The sequence below is a fragment of the Metarhizium robertsii genome (genome assembly GCF_000187425.2).
Source record: "Metarhizium robertsii ARSEF 23 chromosome Unknown MAA_Scf_2, whole genome shotgun sequence".
Taxonomy (NCBI): domain Eukaryota; kingdom Fungi; phylum Ascomycota; class Sordariomycetes; order Hypocreales; family Clavicipitaceae; genus Metarhizium; species Metarhizium robertsii.
In genome coordinates this window covers 2,689,020-2,712,324 of record NW_011942160.1, presented here as the reverse complement: position 1 = coordinate 2,712,324, position 23,305 = coordinate 2,689,020, and the positions used below count along the sequence as shown (strand labels likewise).

The following is a 23,305-nucleotide window of genomic DNA, read 5'->3' as shown; positions in this document are numbered from 1 at the left end:
GGTAATATTGATGCCCCTTTTGGTTTGTAAGAGCCAAGGTTTTGAGCCTTTCATTTTCAGCAAGGGCATATTTTGAAGTTTCGAACCCTTTAACAGACGACCAGGAAATATAACGCTCTTTCTTATCAAAGAAATAGCCTTTTATCGACAGAAAGTCCCCATTCATCCTCAAAACCAAAGGAGATTTATACAACTCGCCAGCCTTTTCGTCCTCGAGCAACTTTGTTCAAGTCTAAACACAATCACGAATTTATACTAGTTTAATAAGCTCAACTCATTCACCGGATCAACAATGGCTTCTCGAATTAATGGACGAGCTGATGACCCAAGCGTTATAGTCGGCCTTGCCTGCCGTGTACCCGGAGCCAACACTCCCAGCAAGCTCTGGCAGAGCATTGCGGAACAGCGTGATGTCCAGCAGAAGATGCCCGAGGACAGGCTGAAGGTGGATAGTTTTTTCCACCCTGAGCCCACCCACAAGGGCACGGTATGTGAAGTCCAATAATGAGCGACGCCTTGACGTTGAAGGATCAGTATACTAACACGCTTGGTCAACAGACGAATGCCCGTTTCGGGTACTTTCTCGACCAAGATATCGGAAACTTTGATGCGGGTTTCTTTGGCATCTCTGGAAAGGAGGCCGAGGCCATGGATCCTCAGCAGCGTCTGCTTCTCGAAGTAGTCTATGAAGCCCTCGAGAATGCTGGAATCACTCTTCAGGAGATTCGAGGCTCGTTGACGTCCGTGTTTTGCGGAAGTTTTACCAATGACTATAATGCCATGTTGACCAAGGATTTGGAATACTATCCCAAGTACACTGTACGTCTTACTCTTCGACCCCCTCTTTGTCCTCCGAGGCTTCAACTTCTGACCCCCTGTTTTTCATATAGGTGACCGGCACCGGCGACGCTATCCTATCCAACCGGATTTCCTACTTTTACGATCTTCACGGCACCAGTGTCACCATTGATACCGCTTGCTCTTCGTCCCTTGTCTGTTTCCATCTCGGTAGCCAGACCCTGCAAAATGGCGAAGCCGACATCTCCATAGTTGTTGGGTCCTCGTTGCACTACGACAGCAACGTGTTTGTTACCATGACCGACCTCGGTATGCTTTCCACAAACGGCCGCTGTGCGGCGTTTGATGCTTCCGGAAGCGGCTACGTCCGAGGTGAAGGCATCGCCTGCGCTATTCTCAAGCGCAAGTCTGATGCCATCGCCAACGGTGACAGTATTCGCGCTGTTGTTCGTGCTACCGGGTCCAACCACGATGGTAAGAAGAATGGCATCACTCTTCCCAACTCTGTTGCCCAGGAGCAGTTGATCCGATCAACATATGAGCGAGCCGGATTGAATCCCAGCCACACTCAGTATTTTGAAGCTCATGGCACTGGCACCGCTGCCGGAGACCCTATCGAGGCCCGAGCAATCGGTGCCGTCTTTGCCCCCGGCCGTGATGAGCCATTGTTTGTCGGTTCTGTCAAGACAAATATTGGCCATCTTGAAGGTGCCTCCGGTCTTGCTGGTGTAATCAAGACCACAATGGCACTGGAGAAAAATTACATCCCCCCAAACATGCACTTCAAGACGCCAAACCCCAACATCGACTTTGAGAAGTGGAAGATTACTGTGCCAACCAAACTTGTTGAGTGGAAGGTTCCCGATGGTGTTCCCCGGCGAGCCAGCATCAACTCCTTTGGCTACGGTGGTACCAACGCCCATGTTGTCTTGGAGGAGTATACTCAGAATGAGCAAATACCTGCTGCTATTCCCCCTGAGCCTGTTGCCAACGGCGTGCACTCTCGCCCTTATCTTGTTCCACTTACATCTCACTCCCCCAAAGCCGGAGAGATGTCGGAGGAGACTCTCAAGGCCTACCTCAACAACACCGAGGACGCCACCATTGCTGACCTTGCCTACAGCTTGTCTACTCGTCGGACATTGCACCAGCAGCGTTCGTTTGTTGTTGCGAACGACAAGGCCGGCCTCGTTGACCAGCTCTCCTGTCCACGCCCAGCTGCTCCTTGGGCCATTGCTAAGAATCCAGTTCCCAGGCTTGGCTTCATCTTCACCGGCCAGGGTGCTCAGTGGTTTGCCATGGGCAGACAACTCATCCAAGAGTGTCCCCATTTTCGCCAGAGTCTGCAGCGATGCGACGCCATTCTCAAAAGCCTCCCCGATGCCCCTGAGTGGTCTATTGTCGCTGAGCTCAACAAGACCAAGGAGACAACTTTACTAGGAGAGACGTTGTACTCTCAGACCATCTGCACCGCTCTCCAGCTCGCCATCGTTGACCTGATTGAATGCTGGGGAATCAAGCCCTCTGCTGTCGTTGGCCACTCTTCTGGTGAAATGGGCGCGGCGTATTCTGCCGGCATCCTTTCCTTCGAGAGTGCTCTCATCGCAGCCTACTACCGCGGGCGATATATGTCCTCTAGTCGCAGCGACGGTGTTCCCGGCGGCATGATGGCTGTTGGTCTTCCCGAGAACAAGTGTCTCGAGGAGCTCAAACCTTATGCTGGCCGTCTCACGATTGCTGCTGTCAACAGCCCGTCCACCATGACTGTTTCCGGGGATCAAGACGCTATCCTCGAGCTTAAGGAGAAGCTCACGGAGAAGAAGGTCTTTGTTCGACAACTTGTTGTCAAGCAGGCCTTTCACTCTCACCACATGTTTCCTCTGGCCCCGGCATATGAAAATGCTCTGAAGAACAGTCCTGCCTTCAAGACCAACCCCCCAACGTGCCGCATGTTCTCTAGTGTTACTTGTCGCCGAGCTGACCACGAGAAGATGGGGGCTTCTTACTGGTCTGCCAACATGGTTCAAGCCGTTCGATTCTCTGATGCCCTGACTGGTATTCTCCTCGATGAGGAAGATGAGCAGAATGTGGACATTTTGGTTGAAATTGGCCCTCATCCTGCCCTCAAGGGTCCGGCTCGCCAGACCGTCCAGTCTCTCAAGCTGGATCTTCCCTATGTCGCCTCCCTGACCCGCGGAGTGCCAGACTTCGAGGGTCTTCTGAACATGGCCGGTACTCTCTTTTCTCTTGGCTACCCCGTTGATATCGTCGCCGCCAACCAGAACCTCAGTCAAACCTCGCACGGGGCCTTAGTCTCTACTCCTACCGGCACCAAGCTTCATGATCTCCCGACGTATACTTGGGAGCACCGTCGGTACTGGTCCGAGACTCGCTACATCAAGGAGCATCGCCAGCGAGAGTTCCGCCATGCGACTCTGGGCCATAGGGTTGCCGGCTCCGTCGTGCGACATCCTCTGTTTCGCAACTATCTCCGACTCAGCGAGCTGCCGTGGCTCAATGAGCACGTGGTTGAGAACAAGGTCGTCTTTCCTGGCGCCGGCTACATCAGCATGGCGATCGAAGCAGCCATTCGCACTGACCGGGCTGAGAGCGTGAAAATGATTCACCTCAAGGATATCGTTGTCAAGAACGCTCTTCTGATTCCTTCCACCGACGAGGGCGTCGAAGTACTTCTTCAACTCAAGCCCGTCACGCTGTCCGCCAAGAGCCACTCGGATACGTGGTACGAGTTCAACGTCTTCTCCTACGATGAAAACTCAAACTGCACAAGCCACTGCTATGGTCTTGTTAGCGTTGAAAGGGGGGACGCTGCTCCTGTCAATTACACTTGTCGCTATCCCGAGGGCACCAACTTGAATGAGCTTCGCAAGAAGACGTATCGGTCCATGCCCGCCGGCACATTCTACAAGAACATGGCAGAGCTTGGCCTTGCATATGGAGACAAGTTCCGTCTTCTCAAGGGCAGCATCGAGAGCGGTGTTGGCTTCGCCGTCTCCGACCTCGTCTTCGACCCCGGCCATCTTCCCTTGGAGGCGGGCGACGAGACGGTTCTGCACCCAACCCTGCTCGACTCCTTCTTCCATGTCATCTTCCATGCTGTTGAGAACTGTCTGGGACGTCCTCTGGACGAGCCCTATGTTCCGTCCTTCTTCCGGGCTCTCAGGATCTCTGGCGACTTCTTCCACGGGAGATACTCTCCCGCCGTGAAGAAGTTTCAGGTTGCATCATTCACAAAGCTGCCCTCTCCTCGTGTCGCCATCAACGACATGATTATGCAGAATGACAGGGGGGAGCTGATGATGGAGATTGCCGGGCTCGAGGTGACTTCGCTCGGCCGCGAAGCTCCCGATGGCCAAGGACCGCGAACTCTCTTTTACCGCCAGCGTTGGCAGCCATTTTTTGACATGATGACAAAGGTCGAGGGCAAACCTGTCTCTGATATTGTTGATGTCTTTGCTCACCAGTATCCCAACACCAAGATGTTGCACATCACTTCCGATGTCAACAAGACGCGAGACTTTATTCAGCATTTGGGATGTGGCAAAGGAGAGCGAAGACGGTTCAAGCAGCTAGACGTCTGGTCACTCCTGGGAAATGAGTTTGGAGAGGAAGCTGAAAGGCTGTCCAAGGAATGCCGCGGCCTGGTTAACGTGGTAGAGCCGGCTCTCGACTCTTATGACCTTATAATTGTCAGCGAGGCAGGTGTAAATGCAGTTCCATTCATGAATGACACTGGATGCATCTTGTTCGACGGAAAAAAGGGTGTCGTCACGGCGGAATTGCAAGAGCTCTTCTCCAGCCCTTTCTGTACTGCTGTCCGCAATGCTGTTGAGCCATTCACTCTCAACTCTGAGTTGTCCGTGGTCATGCCAACCTGCAAGCCTTCTGCGCGAACCTCCCTCATTCTAAAGGAGCTCGAGTCTGCTCATGGCGGTGACATCAGCTTCACCAGCTTTCCTGAGCTGGCACACAAGGGCACCAGGTTATTGGCCAAGGATGTCGTCGTCCTTGCGGGATTGGACGAGTCCATCTCCGACAAAGCTGCCTTCAAGGGGGCGCAGGCTCTTCTCACTTCTCTCGAGAAGAATGTCATCTGGCCAACCGAAGGTGCTACTCTCGAAGCCAGCCGCCCAGACAATGCCATGTTTATCGGGCTCGTCCGTGCCGCGCGATCTGAGAACGACACTCTTCGCGCGGTGAATCTTGACTTCGGCATCGACTCTCCCGCACAGACTGTCGCTGCCAATATCGTCCGCTTGCTCGACGGCAGAGTCACAGAGGACGAGTTGACGGAACGAAACGGCATCGTATACATTCCCCGCGTGGAGGCAGACGACGAGCGCAACTGCAAGCTCAGGAACGGCCCTGACCAAGAACCTCGTCTTGAACCCTTTGGTACTGCCCAGACTCGTACGCCTCTTGCTCTAAGAATCGGCAAGGTTGGTCTGCTCGAGACCCTGTACTTTGGTGAGGATACCCAGGTCATGGACACCAAGATCAACGACAATGAGATCGAGGTTGAGACCAAAGCTTCGTCCATCAACTTTCGTGACGTTGCTGCCAGCATGGGCATTATTGAGGATTCCAACCTCGGTGACGAATGTGCCGGCATCTGCACCAAAGTGGGCGCCAATGTCAGGGGCTTTCAAGTTGGCGATAGAGTTGTTGCTCTCCGTCCCGGCCAGGGCGCTCACCGCAGTCTTGTCCGAAACCCAGCGTCTTGGTGCTACAAGTTGCCCGACAACATGTCTTATGCCGACGCTGCTGCCATGCCGCTGATCCTCGGTACTGCCTGGTTTGCTTTGGATCATACTGCTCGCCTGGCCAAGGGCGAGTCTGTCCTTATCCACGCCGCGGCCGGTGGTGTAGGCCAGATGGCTATCCAGATCGCTCAGCGCGCGGGTGCCCATATCTACGCTACTGTAGGCTCTCCTGCCAAGAGGCAGCTTCTCAAGGACGTCTATGGTCTCAAGGAGGAGCAAATGTTCTCTTCTCGTGATGCCTCGTTTGTCGAGGGCGTGATGGAGGCCACTGGTGGCAAGGGGGTTGATGTCGTCCTCAACAGCTTGGCCGGTCCTCTGCTTCATGCCTCTTGGGCCTGTCTTGCTCCCTTTGGGCGATTCCTCGAGATTGGGAAGCGCGATATCCACGAGAACACCAAGATTGCCATGGACCCCTTCCGACGCAATGTATTGTTCGCTTCAATCGACCTTGTGGTAAGTTTCTTCTGCTCTCATTTCTTCCTTGGAGCGACCAAAGATTAACATGCAGTAGACCATGTTTGAAAAGAATGAGGCTCTTGGCGAGAGGCTTTTCAAGGAGTGTTTTGCCCTTCTTGCCAATGGCGAGATCCGCACGCCCGCTACAATCAAGGAAGTCCCGTATTCTGACGTTGTCAAAGGCTTTCGATTGTTGCAGATGGGAAAGCACACTGGCAAGGTAATTGCTGTAGCTCAAATTTGTTTTAGAAAAATGTACTAACAACCTTTGCAGATTGTTCTTGTACCCCATGCAGAAGACATGGTCCCGGTCATGCGTGGCGGATACCGTGATGTCAAGCTATTCAGCTCTTCAAAGACTTACCTCTTGGTCGGTGGTCTTGGAGGTCTAGGTCGCACTCTCTCTCAATGGATGGTCCGTAAGGGAGCCAGAAAGCTTGCCTTTTTGTCCCGTTCTGGTGCCGACAAAGCCGAAGCCAAGGCCACCATTGACTGGCTTATTGAACGTGGTGTTGATGCTACCGTATACCGTGGTGATGTCTCCAAGTTTACAGATGTCCGGAGTTGTGTTGACCAGATTGGATCTTCGCTAGGAGGCATCTTCCAAGCCGCCATGGTTTTGCAGGATAAACCTCTGGAAACCATGACGTACGAACAATGGCAGCATTGCTGCCAGCCCAAGGTTGAGGGAACCAAGAACTTGCACCAAGCAACTCTCGGAAACCAACTGGACTTCTTCGTCTGTTTCTCTTCCGTCGCAGCTGTTGTTGGCTCCAAGGGCCAGGCCAACTACTCGGCCGCCAATTGCTACCTTGATGCCCTCATGCGACATCGTCGCGAGCTTGGCCTCAGCGGGACTACGATGAACGTCGGCGCAGTTACTGGTGTTGGCGTTGTCGCTGAGAACGAGGAGCTGCAGAAGATTATGCTCAGAATGGGGATGGACACCATCAATGAGGAGGAACTCCTCTATCAGCTCGAAGAGGCTGTTCTTGCTGACAAGTTTGGTCACCCTGTCACTGCTCGCGGCTGCAACGGGCACCAAATTATCACCGGCGTCGGACTTATCTCACCGGATGTATACTGGGCTAGCAAGCCAATGATGAAGAACCTCTACACTAACCACGATTTTGGTGCCGGGGGAGCCGGACAGAGCTCCAAGAACCTCCTGGCTCTCCTCAGCGAGGAACCCGATATTGAGAAGAAGACTGAGATCCTTCTTGACGGATTCTTGGAGAAGATTGCTAGCGTTCTTGCTACCCCCCGCGAGTCAATTCTGCCAAGCAACCCATTGTCTGCTTATGGTCTTGATTCCATTGTTGCTGTTGAGTTCCGGAAGTGGTTCCGAAAGGAGGTCCAGGCTGATATTGCGCTCTTCGACATATTAGGTGCTGCTTCTATCAACGCCCTGGTGTCAAAGACTGCTCGGATGGTCACCACCATCTCCGCGAGCAAGCACACCGCTGGCGATAAGCCTGAGAAGAAGTCTGCTGTGGAGTCTGAAGGCACCGAGGAGGATAGCAACATCTCTGCCATGGCTACTGGACAGCTCACAAAATCTCAGCATAGCGGCGTTGTTCCCCTGTCTACTTTCCAGTCCCGTCTCTGGTTTGTCCACAGTTTCCTAGAGGACAAGTCCTTTCTCAACCTGCCCATTGTTCTCCGAATAAGGGGCAAGCCCGACTACCCGACTCTCCAGAAGGCCGTTCAGGAGATGGCCGTCAGAAACCCTGCTTTGCGGACTGCATATTTCGAGGGAGACGACTTTGCCGTCCAAGAGCCCCTGGAAGATTTTGAGCTCGGCGTTGACTTTCGTGATTTGACCAAGGAAGTGGACACCGAAAAGGCTCTAGAGGAGTTTGTCAAGTATAATCGCAAGATTGAGATGAATGTTGAAGAAGGTGAAGTTGCTACTTACTCCCTTGCCAAGCTCAGTGAGGAGGAATGGGCTGTGGTTGGCATGATCCATCACATTTCCATTGATCGTGCTAGTTTGTTTCCGATAATGTCACAGTTTGTCGGCATCTACGACGCTCTGCGAACCGGTAATGATCTTGCCACTGTTTCTGCGCCCGAGTTCAACTACGTTGACTTCACGCTATGGCACAATGCCCGTCTGGCGTCGAATCTGATGAAACCTGACCTTGACTGGTGGAGGACAACTCTCAAGGGCATCCCTCAGTCTAGCAAGCTTCTGCCTTTCGCCAAGAGTGAGCGCCCGGCAAGAAGTGATCCTCTCCGCCAGAAAGTCAGGACAAACCTCAACGCCAAGTTATTTGCTCGTATGAAGCGAATTGCTTCACAGTCAAATGGAACTCCATTTCACTTTGTTTTGGCTGCTTTCCGGGCCTTCCTTTACAGATACACTGAAGATAAGGATCTTGTGCTTCTCATGGTTGATGGAAACCGACCTCATCCCGATACTGATCCCCTGATGGGTTTCTTTGTCAATCTTGCTCCTGTGAGATGTAATGGTAAGTGATTATGCTTGAGCAGTGACTTGATCATGGTACTCTTCTGAAGCGGGTTTGAGGATTGTTAGTTGAAAATAAGCTGACCATGACGTGTAGATGACTGTGATGTTCCGTTCGATCAATTGTTCCAGGCTACCAAGACTCGTGCTCTAGACGCCATGGCTCACAGCGGTGTTCCCTTTGATACCATAGTCGACATCATGAAGGTCAAGAAGACGAGCAGCCACATGCCTGTGGGCCAAATCGCCATCAACTACCAGATTCACGGCCCTGTTCCCACTTACACTACCTGCGACTTCGTTGTTGAAAACGTCGAATCGGACGACATTCCCACCGCCGCCGATATTCAGCTTGAAGCCATTGAGACTTCTGAGCACAGCATGGACCTCAAGATTGAGTATTCAACTGCTCTATATGACAATCCCGACATGGAGCGATTCCTCGACAATTTCAACACCTTCCTCGAAAGCTGTATCAAGGACCACCGTCAACCCGTTGACGAAATCAGCATGTGTGGACCTCTCGAAATCGAATTTCTCAAGAAGAACTATTGGAATATGGAGACTAAAGAGAATCAGTGGGGAGAGCAGAGCGTACTCGATGTAATTACCAAGATGGCAAGACAACACCCTCAAACTGCAGCGATAAAAACTTCTGACTGCCGTAGCATGACATACAGGCAGCTGATCGAAAGCGCGGAGAGCGTAGCCTCTGAGCTCCTCAATGCCGGCGCACAGCCCGGTGACAAAGTCGGACTGATCGCTTTGCCCGGTCTTGAGGCGGTGACGGGCATGCTCGCCGCCCTCATGACGGGATCGTGCTATGTCGCGCTCGATACCGATTTCGCCCATGACCGTCTCTCGTTTATGCTTTCCGATTCAGGCGCCAGGATTCTCTTAACTGGCCCAGGCCAAGACGGCCTGGTGGCTGAACTATTGTCCAAGATGGTGATGGCCCCCAAGGTCATTAGGATCGAAGACGCTGCAGCCGCGGGCAGAACCGTTGCTCACCGGCGAGCACGACACCCCGATGACCCTTTTTATATGATCTACACCTCTGTGAGTTTTGACTAATATGAAACATGGCCACTCTTACTGTCCCTGCGTAAACCATCTAACTATATAGCAGGGAAGCACCGGCACCCCGAAAGGAGTCGTGCTGAGGGAGTCCAATACTCAAGCCATGTTGGCAACATTGAACAAAGACTATGCCTTTTCACACGAGGACAACTTCCTCGCACATACAACTACGTCATTTGATCTCTCTATTGTTCAGATATTCGGTGGCCTAACAGCAGGCGCAACTGTCTCGGTTGCTTCATGGGAAACGCGCAAAGACCCCGTCGCGCTGGCTGACTTCATGATGAGAGAGGGAGTTAGTGTCACATACTTCACCCCGACTCAATTTGCACTTCTCATGGAGTTCAACAGCGAGGCTCTTCGGAATTGTTCCAAATACAGAGTCGCCTACTTTGCTGGTGAGCGGTTGCCCGTCCGTGTTGCCAAGGCATTCTACGATCTTGGAACGCCTGCCACTCTCTACAACACTTGGTCTCCTTCCGAACTCGTTGTTCAGACGTCCATAAGCAAGATTGATTATCCTGGTGATGGCGTTGTTAGTCTCCCTATTGGATATCCCATGGACAACTGCCGCCACTACCTTCTTGATATCAAAGGCAACCCTGTCCCGGCTGGTCAGATTGGTGAACTGGTTGTAGGCGGTGTTCAGGTCGGTGCCGGATACTTGAATAGACCCGACGTCAACGCACGATCATTTGTTGAGGATCCATTTGCTTCCGAAGACGACCGAAAGAGGGGGTGGAATAGGATGTTCAAGACGGGAGACCGCGGCCGCTTCCGACCTGATGGCCAACTGGAGTTCCATGGCCGGATTGCAGGAGACAAGCAAATCAAGCTCCGGGGGTTTAGGATCGACCTTGGTGAGTTGGAACAGGTCATCTTCAAGGAGTCCCAGTCTTTGAAGAAGGCCGGCGCCCTTGTTGACATTGCAGTCGTGGCTCGCACCGTCGACTCTGATGAGCAGCAACTCATTGCCTACCTCGTTCCTAAAGCTAGCATCACCAACGAGGCTGACAAGATCGCCATTGTTTCTCACTTGCACCGTAAGATTAAGCCGCATCTCAACTACTACATGCTTCCCAACGGATACCAGTTTCTGGCCAAGCTTCCGGTTACCCTGGGCGGCAAGGTTGATCGCAGAAACCTTTTGGAGCGACAGCTACAACTCTTGTTTCCGTCGAGCATCACCACACAGCCTGGCAACACCGCCTCAGGTGAACCCACCGAAGATCTGGAGGGAACCATTCTTGCCCTTTTCAGAACTACCCTCGGCAGAGAAATCGAGTTGAACGATTCATTCTTCGAGAGGGGTGGCAACAGTATCCTCCTCGTTCGACTGCAAGCCAAAGTGAAGAAGCAGTTCAAGATTGCTCCTCCCTTGCCCGCTCTGATACGGGAACCAACTGCGGCCGCCGTCTGCGCATACTTGAGACGCGCAAAGGGCGGTGATGGCGCCGATAAGGGCGGGCTTGCGAGTGTCATCAGCTGGAATGTCGAGACCAATCTACCCAACACCAGCCAGTACATACCACGATACGGTATCCCCCGCATCGACCGCGATGAACTCAAGTCCATTCTCCTGACGGGGGCAGAATCGTTCGTTGGAATCCACCTGCTTGCGGAAATTCTCCGAACCAAACGAGACGCCACGGTTCATGTCCTCGGCTCCATGGAAAAGCTAGAGCCGCAGGTCCTCATTCATATCCTTCAGAAACTCGACCTGCTTCAGGATAGTCTGACCCTGGACGACATCAACAGCCGTGTCAAGTTTGTCCCGGGATCATTGAACCAGTCCAACTTTGGTCTGTCACGATCTGCTTTCAGGGAACTCGGTCAGACGGTGCAATCCATCTACCACCTGGGAGGTCACGTCTCGCTGCTCAAAACATATACTTCTCTGAAGGCGAGCAACGTTACCCCCATATTCGATATTATCAAACTGTCGGGCCTCGGGTCCCATCTCTCCGACATCAACTACCTGTCCACCTGGTCCGTTGCCCATCTTCAGACTTGGTCTGCATCCAAGCGAACGCGCGAGGATTACGCCACTGGCGAAGAAGACAGTAGTCACTTCTCGCCGCCTACCGAGGACGAGTCCGGCTACTTCAAGACCCGATGGGTTGCGGAGAACCTGCTGACCAAGGCTGCTCGACGAGGATTTCCAGTCACCATCACCCGGGCTTCGGGTGTCACCGCCGCCGTTCGGGGTCCTGGCGTTCCCGACCCAGGCGACGAGTTCATCATGCGTATCGTCGTGGGCATGATTGAGTCGGGCATGGTGCCGCAGATTGGCCGTGCCGACCAGCCAAGCTTCGCCGTCGACGTCGTGCCCGTGGACTGGCTTGCCTCGAACCTTTTCGCGCTGACGTCCGAGAAGGAAGCTCTCTCCCGTGTTGCCCCGTCTGAGGTGTACTCTGCTCCTCGGATCTACCACATTACCAACCCGTTGCCGCTGCGCCTCAAGGACTTGCCCCGGATTATTGCGGAGCTCCGGTCGGAACAAACACGGCCTCGTATGGTGTCGCTTGATGAATGGCTCGACAGTATGGAGTCGGCAGAGGGCGAGGATGCAGCCGGCCGGGTTGTGAGAAGCACGGTGCTCAAGCAGTATCTTTCTACGGGTGGTGTCATGTTTAGTCTGGATAACCGGAAGACGATGGATATCCTGGATGGTCTTCACCCCGGCGTGGCTGCTGGTTGTCCAGCTGTTGATGCTGAGTTTTTGAGGGCGTTGCTTGAAAGATTAAAGGGGGGTGAAAAATTCAGCAGCTAAATGGATAGTACTGCGGCGGATTGGCATGTACATGCGAACCAGTATGCACTCATATTCTTTCTTTTGTTGGGTTTCCTTTGTTATTAGGTTACACTTTTTTTTATGATTTATATACTATACTAGAATAATTAATAAACTGAGCTGAGCTAAATGTTGCTACTGAGGATACGTGAGAAGTAATTTTCTTGGGAATGCCCGGAAAGACTGAGGTGTCATGGCTGAATCGTATCGACACAAATGCCACCGGCGTCTCTGTTGTTTTTCAAGTCACAATTCCAGATTCACGTCACAAAGCCATAAATTGTAACTATACATGACCGTATAACGTAATGATGAACATTTCGTCAACGTATGCTGCGGTCTTCTCCATGACCTTGAGCTACCATGACAAGATGAGTATGTTCTAGCCAACACGCTCTAGACCTCAATCACAACTCGTCAAGTCCAATGACACGACTAACACAATATTGAAACCAATTGACATTCACATACTGTGCAGGCTGCTTACTGGCACCAGACCAGACCTTTAGTGGATTAGTGGGTGCTTTAGCGCCATTTCCCCCCGCACAACGCCGGCGCTGCGCCGGGGCTCCACTATCGCCGCTCCGTGTCCGAGGAAGGAGATGAATGGTCTGGTCAATGCATGTACCTTCCAGCTTGACTACTTTAATCAATTAAGAGTCAATCCTCAAACGCCGTGCTACCATAATCGCACGCCTCATGCAACTTAAACTTGACTTGTACTCATCGGTTTAAATGACCTTGAATTATTATTATTGGTTCAACGTATTTTTGTGGATGATCGCGATCCCGCCTTTTTGGTGTTGAAGGGCACCTCGACACCACAAGTAACATCGCGAGATGCATGTAGCGCCGCAAGCGGAAACCCTCTGCAGGCGGTCCCCAGAGGAGAAAATGAAAAAGAATCTGTGGGAAATGATGTAAATCTAGCAGCTTCAAAAGGCTCGAATTCATTAGTGGCAGCAGCAGCTTTGCTTACACCTATGACAAGGGCTCACGCTGGCATCGGACCTAGTTTGTCATTATGACACAAAAGCAGACGCGTGCAGAATATGCATCGCCAAGTGCCGGTGCATTACTGGGTCGATTGGTTCATATGACTTGGAGCAAGCCATCTGCAATCGTATGCATCCTTGTACATATGTAGCTTATTACGAATTTACATCTGTCATTTCAGCTACATACAGTCGATTTAAAACATCCGACACCCCGCACCAGCTCAAGCACAAACAGATGACTTGAATCATCTCAGAAAAATACTGTGCGAAGAATCTACCGCGATGTCCATGCTAGTTGCCCTCGGGCTGCTCGCTGCGCTGCTTGCCGCGTATCTCGTGACATCGGTAGGAAGACGAGGCTCGAAACTCCCACCGGGTTCGTTGATTAGATTCTCCGTGCAAATTGACTCGAGCTGACTTTTTATCAGGGCCACCGACGCTCCCAATTATTGGAAACTTGCATCAAATTCCGACCACGTTCACGCACCTGAAGTGGGTTGACTTACTTGATCCCGGGCACTCGGAAGCCATAAACTGACTTGCACCCATCTCCAGGTTTGCAGAATGGGCAAAGCAGTATGGTGAAATTTTTTCACTCAAAATGGGTCCTGCGACCTGCGTTGTCTTCACATCGCCGCGTCTCGTCAAACAACTTGTAGATAAAAAGTCGAATCTTTACAGCCATCGACCGGTGTCTCATATCGGCTACGATATTATTTCTCAAGGCGACCACATTCTTCTCATGCAGTATTCGGGTAAATGGCGAGCATGTCGCAAATTAATTCACCAATTCTTCATGGAGAGCATGGTGGTCAACAATCACCTTGCCCTCGTGGACGCCGAGGCTGTCCAGATGGTTCGCGACTTTGTCGAGGAACCAGAGAATTTCATGCAGCACCCAAAACGGTTCAGCAACAGCACCATCATGAGTCTCGGCAAGTTCTTTTAATCCCTCGACGCAATGCCACAAAGATGTGCTAACACGGCCAAGTCTTTGGAACACGAACGCCCGACATAAATGCCACCCACATGAAGAGGCTCTACCGCCTCATGGAGGCTTGGTCCGACCTGCAAGAATTCGGCAGTACCCCTCCCGTAGATATTTTTCCCTTGATAAAGTATCTCCCTGAGAGATTGTTTGGCAACTGGCGCACTCGAGCACAACATGTGAGCAAACAAATGAACAGTCTCCATCAAGAGTGGCTCAACAAGGTCATGGAGAGACGAAAATCCCAAGGACCCCGCGACTGCTTTCTCGACCGCGCGCTCGATCAAGAGGACAGCGGCAAGCTTCCTCTCGATCGACACGCACTTTACTTTCTGGCGGGCACACTCATGGAGGGCGGTTCAGACACCACCGGCTCGGTCCTCGTCACCTTCCTCCACGCCATGACGAAATGGCCCAACGTCATGAAGAAGGCCCAGGACCAGATCGACAGCGTAGTAGGGGAGGACAGATCGCCCACATGGGGAGACTATGCACAACTGCCATATGTAGCCGCTTGCGTCAAGGAGACGCTGCGCTGGCGTCCGGTCGTTCCTCTCGGCTTTCCCCACGTCGTGGGCGAAGACGATGCAATCGACGGCATGGCGATTCCAAAAGGGAGCCAAATCATCATCAACGCCTGGGGCATGCAGCATGATCCAGAGCGATTCGCCGATCCAGATACTTTCAACCCAGAGCGCTACGTTGGCGTCCCGCAGCTGGCGTCGGAGCTGGCGAATGGTGACTGGGAGAAGCGCGACCATTATGCTTATGGAAGTGGCAGAAGGCTGTGCCCGGGGATTCACCTCGCGGAGCGCAGCTTATTTATTGCCATGGCAAAGCTGCTCTGGGCACTGAATATGGAAGCTGGTGTCGACGCGGAAGGCCGCGTGATGGATGCTGATGTCAGTGCCGAGGGAGCCTACGCGTCCGGGCTGTTGGTCTGCCCCAAGCAGTTTCCTTGCAGGATTACTCCCAGATCTCAAGCTCGCAAAGATACTATTATGAGAGAGTTCGGCCGGGCTACAGCCGAGGTGTTTGCGAAATATAGCGACGATAAGGAGTGGTGATGGGGGGGCGTGAGACTGACATCGCCTTTTGGGGAAACAATGAAGAATACATTGTTGGGCGTTCTTTCCTAATAGACGGTTTCTGTCTCTTGGTGTGAGAGCGTTAGCAGAACAAACAGAGCCTTTGCTGCCATGGGCTATAATCGATATGGATGGCGTCCAATTTAAAACACATCCGCCTCGTTCCTTTGGAGGAAAAGAAACTGGAGTTGAGATTCTCTTCAAATCAACACGAGTCTTTCGGTCAAGATCACAGGGAGTTCGGGTGCATGAGGTACAGCAGCAGTTGGGCACTTATATATAGTACACCGTAGCACAGCAGCGTCTGTATGCATGATGCTCTGTAGTTGCTGTCTATAATGTATCAGGATAGGTTAGCGTCCACTTGGCCACGGGGACATGTATCTTGCAAGTTGCCACAGACTGCAGTTGCGTCCGTTCTGGATCTAGATTCCTCTGTTTGGTGTCAAGACTCAGGAACTGGAGTTGCGCTGTGGCCAAATATTGACCACTTGGGAGCCAATTTAACTTAGCTAGTATATTCTTCCACCAACGCCACCAGAAGTGATAATTGAAGCTATACCAGAGGAGCTGAACGCCGCAAATCGAAAAGCCACCGCATCTGGGCATCAACTGCCGACCCACGGAATAATGTTGGGCCACGGATGGGCCTCGACAACGCCCCTAGTTGAGGGGGTTTTCTAAAAAAGGCATCGACTGCTCATGGGCCAAAGATGCAGATGCTCGGGCGAGTTGGCTGGTTCGTCCGCTTGTGCCTCACGTCAGCACCGGTCCATAATATACGGAGTGTCGGAACTGATAACGCGCCACATTCAGTAGACGCAGGTTTCACGGCAGGTCCACCAATGGACGGCACGGTTTAATGGGCCAGCCAAGGCCGATTTTTGACACGGATTGTGGCTTTGTTGCATGGTGATATTATGCCAAGGTTGGCGTCAACTTTGTGCAGAGCGGGGGATACTTAAGCAACGCAGGAACACCACGAGTTGCTCACGACATAATCATTTCCGCAGACACCATACTCTATAACCAATCATTGTTTCGATAAAAAAAGACACTCAACTCAACAGCAATGGTTGTTCTCAAGGCAGAGTCCGAATGGGGCTATGCGCCGCCTCCCCAGACCCCATATAGCATCATCAGCAACATACCCGGATGGGACATGTTAAAGGGCATCCGTGATGGGGACATGGCTCCATTGGCCAAAGTCGTACACATTTATCCTCGGTTGTCGCCGACTCATTATGTCCGCACAGTATGCGACCTCCCCTCCTCGCCTCTATAAACTCCCCAACTGGAATGTTTGACAACGTTTGGGCATTGCTAATTCGAGCCCGTGAACCACGTAACTAGCTTGCAGGAGGCGTTGCAAAGGCCGTCGGCCTCGAGGGCAAAGGATGCATGGTATACCTTGACCCCGTCATGTGGAAATACACAGCCAGCCATGTCTCGCACCAGCAGCGCCAGCAGTTTGCCATCTCCCCCGAAAAGTTGATCTTCAAGGTCGTCGACGTGGCCGGCCACCGCCTCTACGCTGTGCTATTTGAGCCGGAGCACACCAAGGCGCTGATGCTCAGCTGGGGCACTCCGGGCATCGGCCTCTCCATCAGAGGAGCCGAGCAGCTCCTGGACAAGATTGACACCCTGACCGAGGTGCCCTTTGAGAATGCAGATGCTCCCCCCAAGCCGACCTGGACGCCAGAGGGCCCCTCGCACGAGCCGCTGAGACGGCGCATCGTGGAGCTGCTTCAACATGGCGCAATCGATCCGCAAAAGGTCCAGTGTCAATCCAACGACGTTTTCCTCTATCCAAGTGGTATGGGGGCTGTTTTTACGGCCAAGAACCTGCTGCAGGAGTATCGCCCCGGCTTCGTCAATGTCGAGCTGGGCATCGTATTCCACAATACTCACGAGCTCCTGCACGAGGAAAGCCCGGGGGGTTGGAAGCATGCCCCCAAAGTTGATAAGCAGGGGATCGATGACTTGGAAGCGTGGCTTGAGAGCCAAAAGAGCAAAGGGAGCGGTGCGACGTTTGTTATTGTTGAGTATCCGGGCAATCCAACCCTTGACACCCCCGATTTGCCGCGTCTAAAGCAACTTGTAAGTCGCTCTGTTCTACTCTTTTTTTTTTTTTTTTGCCATAGTCTCCTACTTCATGTCAAACTCTAGGCTTACAATCCCTCCCCCCCCCATCTAGTCCGAAAAATATGGCTTCATCTTTATCGTCGACGACACCCTAAGCTCCTTTGGCAACGTCGATGTCCTCGCGCAGAGCGACTTACTCCTCACCTCTCTCACCAAGTCCTTCAGCGGCAGGTCCGACGTTCTCGGCGGATCCATCGTGCTCAATCCCCTCTCGCCTCACTACGCCGAATTATCTAAGCGATTCGCCGCGTCTCACCACAACCAGCTGTTCGCCGCGGATGCCGAGGTGCTCCTGTCCAACTCCCAAGACTACTTCGAGCGGACGTCGCGCCTCAACGATAACGCCCGTGCTATGGCTGAATTTCTCGCCAAAACCATCGGCCAGCCCGACTCGCCGGTCGTCAACGTCCAGTACCCAAGTCTGCTGCCGAGCAAGGCCAACTACGACGCCTTCAAGCGCCGCAGCACGCCGGAGCTTCCGGACCCGGGGTACGGGTGTCTCTTGACGGTGGAATTCGACAGTGTCGAGACGACCAGGGCATTCTATGATCGCTGCGGCTTCTACCCCTCTCCCCATCTTGGTGGGCACGTCACAATCATGCTTGCTTATAACATGTTCATGTTTGGCAAGGACAAGGATGAGGCTGCGGCGTTGCGGCCATGCGGCGTCAAGGAGGAGAGTGTCCGGATATCAGCGGGCTTGGAAGATGCGCAAGACTTGTTGGATACGCTTCATGACGCTCTCAATGTAGCTATCGAGGTGAAGAAGGGGAGCAAGACTCAGTAGGTGGGTTGAGTAATTCTTTTGCTGGAAGGCGTCGCTACCGGAGCAGACAGCTAGCTACATGTCGTTGGAGCCTTTACAAACGCCGACAGACAATTTATCAATAGCGCAAGGAGAAACAAGGGGCCATTTATCTTAGTCTTGATGCACAGCAGCCCGGTTGCGCACTTTGGACTCGTCGACACCGCAAAGACTAGGTCCAAGTGAAACGTTTATACAAGCAAACCATGTGTCATAAAGTCCATGACGTGGCTGTTTTTCCGTAGGCTAGTATATCCTTCCGGGGACGATACTTGGTTTTAGATAAATCCATGTCATTCCAGGCCACGCCATCACCACAAGCTTTGTGGCTACAATCGCAATGACTACTTATATTGCGGTATACGATCCGAGTCAGCTTCTGCGTTTCTTCCCTGATGCTCAAGGGCGTGATCCGACAACAATGTATTGGCACGTATATTTAGACCATTGATTTGGCGCAGCTGTTGGATAACAACTGCTTTTTGTTTTCTTACTAAAAACGAGCAATTGGTATACTCAAAATAGCATGGCTATAAAATACTGCCATTACTTACCTTTTTCCAAGGAATCCATCAAGTCTCGGGACTAATTGCTCAGTGCTGACGGAATCCTTGCTGATTTCCCACACTCAAATCATCAAGGCGACGTTCAAGTGAATTCTATAATGGGCAACTAGAAAGAAGAGAGCATTGAAAGAACAAGGCAGTTCCCGTGCTTAATCCCGTATGCCGTTATCAAACCGAATACATCAGCTACCATTACTCACGTCATTGTTTTGGCAGCGTCCTGTGCGCGCATCAAGGCAACTCAATAGCCCTTCCAGGATACCATATGGCAGCGCTGCCACCTTGTCTACCAGTCATTCATTCACGTCAAAATCTCAGCCTACCACTTCAACCTACACGGCAAACAATTCACCACGGCAACACCATGTCAACACAGTAAAAGTAACATGTTTCCAGTGTCTATTGCACTGTGTAATATATATTCACTAACTACTAAAATCCTTCCATAGTGTATCTCATCCAAAACGCCATGGCAATGAAACCGAAACCATTAATGCTAGTCTAGTGGTAAAAGAGTAAAGGCAAAACAAGCTTCTCACAACTTGCCGAATATTGAGGTCATGAGGACCCTGGTGACACGGTAAGGATCGGCGTTGGAGGCAGGTCGGCGATCTTCAAAGTAACCATAGCCCTTGGCGGCAGTTTCCCGTGGGATACGGATAGAGCAGCCACGGTTGGCGACGCCCCAGGAGAACTGATCAATGGAGCCAGTCTCGTGGCTTCCGGTGAGACGCTGCTCATTATCCTCTCCGTACTCCTTGATACACTCGACGTGGTGGGGCTCGAGCTTCTTGAGAGCATCCTCGATATGCTTCATTCCACCCTCGGCACGCATCTCTTTCGTTGAGAAGTTACTATGCATACCCTACAGCTAGTTAGCCACAAGCAAAACAAGTTTTCTTTTCCCTTGGGGATTCTTACAGCTCCGTTCCAATTTCCCTTCATAGGCTTGGGATGGAATGAAACCTTGACGCCATAGTCTTCTGCGACGCGAGCGAGCATAAATCGAGAAACCCAGAGTTCATCGCCCACTGGAGGTCTGATTAGCATCCATGGCCACAACATTGAACAAACACATGGGTGTACTTACTGTTGATGCCAACGCATGGACCGACTTGGTACTCCCACTGACCGGGCATCACCTCAGCATTGGTGCCCGAGATGTGGATTCCAGCGTAGAGGCAGGCCTTGTAGTGTGAGTCGACAATGTCTCGCATAACAACCTTGCCGCTGCCAACACCGCAGTAGTAAGGACCCTGGCTATAAGGCTGTTAGTGGGCATGTACTTTCAAAAGCTACTAGTTTTGACAAGCACGGTGCAACATACGGAGCAGGGAAACCGCCAACGGGCCAGCCGAAAGGGCGGTCATCGTGATCTAGGAGGGTATACTCCTGCTCGAGGCCGAACCAGGGGTCGTGGTCGGCATAAGCCTCCATCACCTTGTTGCACTCATAACGGAAGTTGAACTTGTTGGGAGTGCCGTCGGCGTTCCAGCACTCAGCCAGGACAATGATGTTGGGAGAGCCGCGGAAGGGGTCGGGGAAGATGGCGCAGGGACGCAGGTAGACGTCAGAGTTCTCGCCGGGGGCCTGATCGGTGGAGGAGCCGTCAAAGTTCCAGACGGGGAGATCTTCAGGCTTGTACTCCTTCTCATCGAGGGTCTATCGCGATCGGACACGGTTAGCTTCTGCGATTCTGTACTCGGCATGACTTGATCCGATCTGCAATATGCTGTACGTCATAGGGTATCACACATGGGCTGGGGCAGTCCACACGCCGCCGCACACGGCACCGAGGGCCCCCGAAGCCCGGACACCGATTGGTCCGCTCGGCCGGTGCCAGTGGGGACCATCTCGGGGTGACGCTGATGCGGGGTGGCTTTCTTATTCTGAGCGTGGCTGAGGGGCGCAGAGTCGCCTGCTTCGCCGCAGCGCCAGCCAGGCGTGTGGCTCAGCTCAGACTCTAGAGTCAACAAAGCGCCCCCCGTCTCGGCCTCGTGTGACCCGGAAACAGCCACTCGCAGCGCCAGGATTCCACGCCGCCGCCCAGAGAAAAGTAGCATGTCCAAAATGCTGACGGAACAAGTCGGGACCTGGCAAGCCACAAGGGCATTTGTGTCGTGTGCAGGCAAAATTGCAGGCAGGGGTTGGCCAGAGATAAGGGAGGCGGAGGATAGTTGTCATTGATTGACTGGGGTCGCCGGGGCTCAAACTCACCCTCGATTTTGATCTAGTCTCGCCGTTGGCGTCGACCCAGACGTATTCGGCCATGATGGAGCCCTTCTGGTCGAGCTTGAGGTATTTGTTGAGCTGAAAAAGGCAGTGCAGTCAGCATATTTGCAGTTCGGTTTCGAGGCCAAAGAAGAAGAAGAAAACGTACAGTCTCCGTTCGGGAGGACAAAACTTCTCGATTCGCCTGGTAATAGCAGCGCAGTTAGCAATCTGGAGTGGTTGTTTTGTGCCTGCATGCAGGGTTCTGGCAGCGCTCCTATTGGACGAAAGCGAGGCAGCGCAACGGCAGCACTTTGAAGATGGACTTACCATGGTTGCGGTGTTTTGTGGGTAGTGTGTAAAGAAGCAGAGCAACAACGGAGGAAAAAAAATAGATTCAATGCCTTTGTGTAGCAAAGAGCATATACAGCTGGGTATCAGGGGGAGCTGCAAACACAACCAAATGTGGGATGAATTAATTCGGACGGGTGTTCCTGAAATCGTCAAAACCTGGGGCGGCGAGTCTTTTATGTATCCAGGCGCAACGAGCCACCGAACCAAGGCGAGCGTCCAGAGGTCGGTATCGCAGGAAACCATTTCAAGCACTCCGTAATGCAAAAAAGTCTTATCCACACCCCCTCCCCTCAAAAGGACTAGGCAGGTCGCGGGGGGCGCCAGTTGACCACGAAGCGCCTGCAACGGCGAGGGACTTGCGACGAGGTATAGATAAGGAAAGATACAAAGACGCAGTGGCTTGGTCGCTGGTTCCGGTGCTGGGCCGTGAGTGGGCGCCGCCGTGTGTTCGCCGCAACAAGCCCCAAAGAGTCCACCAGATTGGATCGTGTCATTGGCCTTTGTCGACAATTGGGAGGCCCCACGACGGGGGGGAGCCTGGGACGCGCCTGGGACACACCCGGAGCCTGCCCTTCGGAGAGGGCGACGGGACTAGCTGTGTCGTGTATGTACTGCTGGGATCGGAGTACTTGGAGTACTTTGCGCTGGGGTACAGTACCTCGGTTCTTGCCCTGCGAACGGAGGGGCAGTGGGGACTCGTCAAGTTCCGTCAAAGACTCAGTGGCGCGCTGGCTGCAATCGTCCAGCCCTGGGCGCGCTCACAGCCCTGAAGGCCCTGAAAAGCCCTGAAACGCTTCGCTACGTGGCGTGCTGCCCAACAAGAGGCGGACATGGAACATCGATTTGAACCAGACATGTCAACTGGTCGATGGACCTCTGGGACTGTGCTCTGCCCGTCTGCGGCTTCGGCCATCAGATGGATAGATAGTCTGGGGAAACGGCCTCGGGTTATCAGGAGAATACAAGTGGTCAGTCAAAGCCATCGCTGACCAGTCGTGCTGACGCTATTACAATTGCTATTGTGCCAAGCGGGATGACAGTGTACGGTATGTGCAACGCATCATTGATGCTCCAAACCGTTCATGGTCAAATCGTGAAGCCAAGGCCCTGGCAGCAGTCATTGATTCGTCTCCAACAAAGGCGCGACACTCTCTTCGCTCTATGACTCGTAACAGGCCCATGACACACGCTTGCACGCCCTTCCACGGTACTATTTGCCAACAGTTTGCCAGGATTAGCCGTCTTGTTCACCATCTCTCTTGGCGGTCCGACGTTTGTGTGGCCTGGCCAGAGAAGGGCTTCCAGAGGACCAGAGTGCTACATACATACATCATGTCGATATGTACAGGACTGACACTGCAGGGCATTCGCGGGTAGCGGCGGCGCGCGTAAATCAAGGGTCCAGACGCATCTCAAGAAGCATTGAAGAGACATGGACGGGAACCTGGGCCATGGCACAAATAACATCGACGACGTAGGCCAAGCTGATCCGTGCAAATGCGCTGCTATCCGTCAGGCTACATGTTGCACGTTATAACTGATAGGTTTCTCATTTACACTTAAAAGCAAACTTGCATACATGCCGCCTGCATCAAGGTTATGGTGGTAACCATTGGTGTGCGGCCCGGGCTTGCTGTGTGTTGCAGTGACCAGACAGCAGACAGCCCCCGAGGACACTGCTTGAAAGGGGCTGGACTGGACCAGTTGACCTTGTGTGTCACCCGACAAGATTGACCAGACGTCACCTATTGACCGTATTACACCG

General features: G+C 52.7%; 4 protein-coding genes across 4 annotated transcripts; 3 read left to right on the top strand and 1 right to left on the bottom strand.

Annotated features, from left to right (window-relative positions):
• Positions 1 to 292: 292 nt before the first annotated feature.
• MAA_05622 (polyketide synthase) lies at positions 293 to 12,364 on the top strand (the record flags this gene model as incomplete). Its single annotated transcript, XM_007823620.1, has 7 exons — positions 293 to 487; positions 559 to 819; positions 891 to 6,035; positions 6,094 to 6,258; positions 6,313 to 8,512; positions 8,609 to 9,570; positions 9,641 to 12,364. 7 exons carry the CDS (start codon positions 293 to 295, stop codon positions 12,362 to 12,364), a joined length of 11,652 nt encoding a protein of 3,883 aa, XP_007821811.1.
• Positions 12,365 to 13,665: 1,301 nt separating this feature from the next.
• On the top strand, positions 13,666 to 15,438 carry MAA_05623 (Cytochrome P450 CYP619E1; the record flags this gene model as incomplete). Its single annotated transcript, XM_007823621.1, has 4 exons — positions 13,666 to 13,759; positions 13,812 to 13,875; positions 13,939 to 14,318; positions 14,375 to 15,438. The coding sequence occupies 4 exons, from the start codon at positions 13,666 to 13,668 to the stop codon at positions 15,436 to 15,438; spliced, it is 1,602 nt and encodes a 533-aa protein (XP_007821812.1).
• A 1,093-nt stretch (positions 15,439 to 16,531) lies between these two features.
• Positions 16,532 to 18,391, top strand: MAA_05624 (cystathionine beta-lyase/cystathionine gamma-synthase; the record flags this gene model as incomplete). Its single annotated transcript, XM_007823622.1, has 3 exons — positions 16,532 to 16,714; positions 16,813 to 17,559; positions 17,657 to 18,391. 3 exons carry the CDS (start codon positions 16,532 to 16,534, stop codon positions 18,389 to 18,391), a joined length of 1,665 nt encoding a protein of 554 aa, XP_007821813.1.
• Positions 18,392 to 19,510: 1,119 nt separating this feature from the next.
• Positions 19,511 to 21,519, bottom strand: MAA_05625 (Glutamine synthetase, beta-Grasp; the record flags this gene model as incomplete). Its single annotated transcript, XM_007823623.1, has 7 exons — positions 19,511 to 19,840; positions 19,897 to 20,006; positions 20,066 to 20,235; positions 20,303 to 20,637; positions 21,193 to 21,285; positions 21,356 to 21,391; positions 21,517 to 21,519. 7 exons carry the CDS (start codon positions 21,517 to 21,519, stop codon positions 19,511 to 19,513), a joined length of 1,077 nt encoding a protein of 358 aa, XP_007821814.1.
• Between the last annotated feature and the right edge of the window lie 1,786 nt (positions 21,520 to 23,305).